This window comes from Trichosurus vulpecula, chromosome 4, assembly GCF_011100635.1.
Source record: "Trichosurus vulpecula isolate mTriVul1 chromosome 4, mTriVul1.pri, whole genome shotgun sequence".
Classification (NCBI taxonomy): domain Eukaryota; kingdom Metazoa; phylum Chordata; class Mammalia; order Diprotodontia; family Phalangeridae; genus Trichosurus; species Trichosurus vulpecula.
This window is the reverse complement of record NC_050576.1, coordinates 344591308-344597383: the sequence shown is the minus strand read 5'-3', so window position 1 is coordinate 344597383 and position 6076 is coordinate 344591308. Positions and strand designations below refer to the sequence as shown.

Sequence of the window (6076 nt, the reverse complement as noted above, 5' to 3'; positions counted from 1 at the left end):
TCTTGTGGTGTGGGGGAGGGGTGGTGTGCCTGCTGGGAGTCTCCTCTTCCCCAGGACTGCTCTACAGCAGGGGTGGTCTCAGCTCATGTCTGTTTTGGTGTCTGCCACTTACCCTGGCTGTGCAAAGCCAAGTCTGGGGTCCTGGCATTGACATTAGTGAGCTCCATCCCCTGGGGCTCAGTTAATCTCATTGTTCTGCTGAGTTGTGGGCTGCTGGGACACCTCTCTTCCTGCACTAGTCTCCTTCTGCCACCATAGGAGGGGCTTTCTCCCCCACTTTTCTCACTACTGAAGCCCCTCTTCTGACTCCTCTGTTTCTGCTGAGGTTTATTCTCTGGGTTTATTCAAGGGAGGGATATGAGACATTTGACCTGCACATCCTGGCTACAAGGAGTACAAGAAGGCAAGTTTCAAACCTTTAGACTGTGGGTTGGAGGCCTCTTGGCTAGCTGCTCCCAGGGCTGCAGGCTCTGTGCTCTGATAGACTCCTGTCCTGGGCTGAGAGGACTGGGACTCGATCACAGCCTTAGACCTTACTTCCACCTGTTCCTGCTCTGGTGTTTCTCTCACCCAGCACTCTCCCAGACTGGCAGGATGGCCAGATTCCTCTGCTGTTCCTGGTTGGTTTGGTCTGGTGCCCTTGCATTTGCCTGGGGTTTGAGGCCTCCAGGCTAGCTGGTCCCACTGCCACAGGCTCTGTGCTCCGACAGACTCCTTTCATTTGATTTTTTTTTTAAGTTTTTATATAGTTTATTTATGTTCTGATGAAAAATTATCTTCACGGATAAACGTCATCCATAGTGCCTTTTAATCCTTCTTTTTGCCAGCACCAACATTTGCCTTTGCAGTACCCCTGACTTTCTTCATTCTGTTCTTGCGTTCCTTTCGCTGCTTTCTTGATGTCTTTTTCTTCTCATACAGGCCATGCCTTGCAAGTCTGTGCTTTGGTTCATTTTTCTTTGCATAGTCAAGGGAATCATAAATCATGCCAAAGCCTGTTGTTTTGCCACCACCAAAATGGGTTCTGAATCCAAAGACAAAAATGACGTCTGGAGTGGTCTTGTACATCTTGGCCAGTTTTTCTCGAATTTCAGTCTTGGGCACTGTGGCCTTTCCAGGATGAAGGACATCTATAACCATCTGTTTACGCTGAAGAAGTCTGTTTGTCATGAACTTCCTGGTTCTGATGGTTACAGTGTCATTCATGGTGACGGCCGGCTCCTCGAGCAGCAGGAGAGGGAAAGCCTTTCATTTGATTTTTAACAATATTTTTTGATTCTATTAAGAACTTTTTATATCCCTTGATTTCTTAAATGTTGTGCAATACTTTTACTTTTTATATGTTTGAAATTGTTGTTGTTCAGTCATTCATTCATATCCAGCTCTTCATGATCCCATGGACCATAGCTTATCAGGCCCTTCTGACCTGAGAGGCTCATCATATGATGTCTTTCAAAATTTTAATACTGTACATGGGGTGGTCTTTGCAAAGATACTGGAGTGATCATGATTTCTTTTTACAGTTTTATGCAGACAGGGATTGTGGTTTATGCAGTGTCACACAGCCTGTGGGTATTTCAGTTCAGACTTGAACTCTGATCTTAGACTCAGACTTGGACACCAGGCTCAGTGCTCTATTCACTGTGCCACTTAACTGCACATATTTGTGAAAGCTGGCTATATAGCTCAAATATGGAGCACTTATTAGAGGTATCTAAAGCAATCTTTTTTTTTCCACATTAGACTGTTTCTCTTTTAATGCAAGATCCATTAACCTTCTTATTCTGGATGTTTTCCATTCATATTTGATGTCATGAGAGTTAGATTTAATTTTTTTTTCCATTTGTTTCTTTTGTATATTTTTTGAATTAAGGTGTTTTTTATTTGTTTAACTTCTTCCTTTAAGGTGGTATTTTGTCATTAAAATTAGTTTTTCGTGGTCTACCATAAGGCAAAGGTATCCCCACAATTTTTATTCTTCAACCTCAACCCAACTCTCTACCTCTATTTATCAATTTATTCCATAGTTGTTAAGTTTTACTTGACATTGATTCTTTTTACCCTTTCCTTTACGTAGTTATTAATTCTTAACATTTCCCCTTATTGATTTCCTTCTCAATTAAGAAGTTTGTGCAAAATTCCTCCTCCTCTCTCTTCAATTAAATTCAAACTGCATTTAGAGTTCATCAGTTCTCTTTCTGGAGGTGTATAGTATTTTTCATCATGAGTTCTTTATAATTTTCTTGGACCATTTTATTAAGAGTATGTAATTCTTTCACTGTTAATTATCACTACAAAATTGTTATTAAAGTGTACAATGTTCCCCTGATTTGACTTACTTCACTTTGCATCAGTTCATATGTCTTCCCAGTTTTTTGAAAGTATCTTGCTCATTTGTTCTCATAAAAAATAGTATCTCATCAAAACAATATATCATAATTTGTTCAGTCATTCCCCAAGTGATGGACATACCTTCAATTTCCAATTCTTTGCCATCCAAAAAGAGTAAATTTAATTAATTTATTTCCCCTCTTTTTTAAAATCTCTTTGGGATACAGACCTAATTGAGGTATTGGTAGGACAAAGAGTTTTATGGTTTTATTGTACATTGGGTTCTTTTTCTCTAATATGGTTGGACCAATTCACAACTTGGCTGTACAACACCAGAATTATATGTGAGGTATTATTTTACTTTTTTTTGAGCATTTTTGGAAAGTCCGGATAGAATGCTCTTATTACCCTGCCATCTTGGTCCCACTTCTCTGTCTTTTTCTAAGAAGGATAACTTCAATTTGCTATTTTCATTTTCTTCCATTTTATCTATTCCAGACTTTTATTTTGAGATTTTTTTTCTCTGAATTTATTTATTCTCTCTTTAATCTCTTTGTTTTCCAAATGGAGTTAAGTTAATAAAGTACGTGTCTGATTTCAGTTCTCTAAATAATGTTTCTTATTTCCTCTTTTATTTTGCCACCACCCCCCTTTTGTTGTTGTGTGTCACTCCTAGAAGTATCATTTCCTGTGTGAGGTAATGAGCATTGCCTGGTGGTAGAAATATCTCCTTCAAATTCTATCCTTTCCTCTCCCAATAAATATTTTTTTTTCTCATTTTCCATGAATCTCCATGATAGGTCCATGCCCACTTATCTGTCAGGAATCCTGTTGCCCCTAGGATCTCTAGTTTGCTTCTATATAGCCAGTATGTTGTCTTTGGAAAGACAATTCTCTATAATTATGTCTTTGTGTACCTAATCACTACAGATTAGATACATTGCAAGAAAAATTTCTCCCCTTGCCATGATAGTGATCTTTACTGAGACTCCTTTGCCCTTTGAATCCTTTCTCCCTCTTTTGCATTCCTTCCCTTTGCCACATCACCCATAATCCTGTAGCTTTTCTTATTCCTGAGCTAGCACTATAATTATTTTCCCTTATTGTTAACTATGAACTTGATTTGATTATAAGACTTACCCCTATTCTCCTCCTTTCTCTGTTTTTTTTTAATATATATTCTTCCATTCTGCAATTTATTCTCTCAAAATACATTGATTCACCTGGAGGGAAGGGAGTAGGAATGGATTATGGGGTTTAATACACAAGCTTTCATATATGCTCCTACACTGTCACCTCTCTCGTTTCTTTAAAATCTACTTTAATTTTGATCCCTACAGTGTACTTCCAAAAAATTATCAATATTCCTTCTGTTATTTTTAACCCATAGGTATCTTTTTCTTCCTAGTTTTTTAACCAGTTTTAGGAGAGAGAATAATTTATTTTCTTACTTGTGTTTTCTTTAGTAAATGTAATTATTTACTTTTTTTGATATGTTCATTGTTTGGTATATCTCACATCATTTTTTTTTTTCAGGAAGGAATGATTCAAGTACCTTTTTCATTATTAAATGTCCCTCTTTAAAAAATACGATTAGGTGCAGATTTGCAATATATGTCATGTTCCCTTGTGAGTTGAGTTTCTTTGCTTTTTAGAATGTATTATTATACTCATTTTATCAGTTTCTTATGGTACAGGCTAGTCTTGGGCTATTCAAATTTCCTTTCCTTTATATTGGTCACTTACTGAACATGCTGTTTATCATTAGAATCTGAAACTTAAAAATGCACTCTCTTGAACTTTAAAGTACCAGCTTTTGTTTGTTTTTCTGTTTTCTGTTTGATATCTATGGATCCTTTTAATTGGTGCTTTATTTTTTCCTATTGAAGAGTTCTTGGCAGTTTTCTTGCCCAGAGTGACATACCTAGCAAGGGTCTGTGGCCCTATTTGAACTCTGGAAGATGAGTCTTCTGGACTTCAGGCTCTGCAGTCTATCCACAATGCCACTGAACTGCCCTTTTATCAGATCATACAATGGACATATCAGCCAAATATAACAATGTATCTGTATTCCTGTACTCCAATGTGTCTGTGTAAAAAAGGTAGTTAAATAAATAGATAGGTTCCATTTGTGTTTAGTGAAATATTTAAAGAAGAAGACATTTCTTTCAACAAAATATATTAAGAACTGTATCAGGAAATGGGGACAAAAACAACCACTCAATCATATCTCTTTTTGTGTGTACACAGTATAGAGAAGCAAATGATCTCAAAATATTATTTTTTATCAATACAAAGTTCCCAACCATTGAGGCAAGAAATCATTATTGAAAAAAAAAAACTGTTAAGAAAAATGGAAAGCACTAAGATAAGAAGTAGGATTAGACCAACATTTCATACTTTATACCAAGATAAGCTCAAATTGGGTGGAAGTTTAATTATAAATGGCGATATCATAAGCATATTAGCAGAGCAGGGAAGAAATTACCTCTCAGTTTTATGGATAAGGTAAAATTTCATAAAGAAATGAGAGAAAAATAATTTCACTGGAGGAAAAATGGATAATTTTGATTGCATAAAATTTAAAAAAGAAAGTTAAAACCACCACAGCTAAAATTAGCAAAAAAACAAAAAAAAACTGAGGAAAATATCTTCAGCAAGTTTTTCTTATTAAGGTCTTATTTCTAAAATATGTAGGGGACTGAGTCAAATCTATAAGAATAAAAATGATTCTACAATTCAGACATGGTTAAACTATATAACTAGGTAGTTTTCAGAGGAAAAAAAAGTTATCAATAGCTGTGTGTGTGTGTGTGTGTGAGAGAGAGAGAGAGAGAGAGAGAGAGAGAGAGAGAGAGAGGGAGGGTGAGCGAGAGAGAGTAACCTAGGCCATGATGGTATGTGCTGCTAAAAATACAAATTTGAGATAAGGAATTTGAGAAAGAATGAGCTTTGCCTTGATGATGCATGCAATCTAATAAGATAATGAGATGGACAGACAGCTATAATATACACTGAATGGGTATTATACATATGACTTTATGATAAGTGCATTAATAAGTGCAAAAAAAGGTTCCGTGTGAGATCCAATTGATAAGATTATTAAATGAGAAGGGAATTAATAAAGTTTTCCTAAAGGAGGTGAAATAGGAGTAGTGCATTAAAAGAAGGGTAACAGTTCAATAAACACTGGGGAATTAGAGGACATTTCAAGAATAGGGAACATTGTAAGCAAATATCATGGGTAGGAATATACAAGGTCTCTTCAGCCAGTGGTGTTTGAAAATGATTAATACGCTCTCCAAAAATAGCACTTTGTACTTTTAAGATAATTTGTATCATTAACATTTCTCCATTATTTTTAGTTTAGATAATCAATAAAGCATTAAACTAAATCCCAATTTGTAGTGTTTGCTTATTTCTGAGATATAAATGGCCACACTGAAAATTTTAACAATTAGATCGCAAGAGCTAGCATGGGCTACTTCCAGTACAACCATAACAGGGGATAAAATAATATATAGTCAGTTCATTCAAGGTATGTAGAAACTAGTAAGAGGGTGAAAGAAATGTACACAAATAACTATTAAACAATTTAGACAATGATGAAGGGCCTGTCAGTGATCAGAAAAAGAATATAATCGTCTATTTAAGGAAGGAGGAATCACAGGGAGATTAGGAGTCACGTATAAAGAGAGGAAATGACAACTTAAATAGGCCTAAGAGAAAAAGAAGAATTTCAATA

At 36.0% G+C, this 6076-nt stretch overlaps 1 protein-coding gene across 1 annotated transcript; it reads right to left on the bottom strand.

Annotated features, from left to right (window-relative positions):
- Positions 1-725: 725 nt before the first annotated feature.
- Positions 726-1238, bottom strand: LOC118847911 (40S ribosomal protein S24-like). Its single transcript, XM_036756604.1, has one exon. It carries the CDS (start codon positions 1204-1206, stop codon positions 808-810), a length of 399 nt encoding a protein of 132 aa, XP_036612499.1. The 5' UTR covers positions 1207-1238; the 3' UTR covers positions 726-807.
- Positions 1239-6076: the final 4838 nt, after the last annotated feature.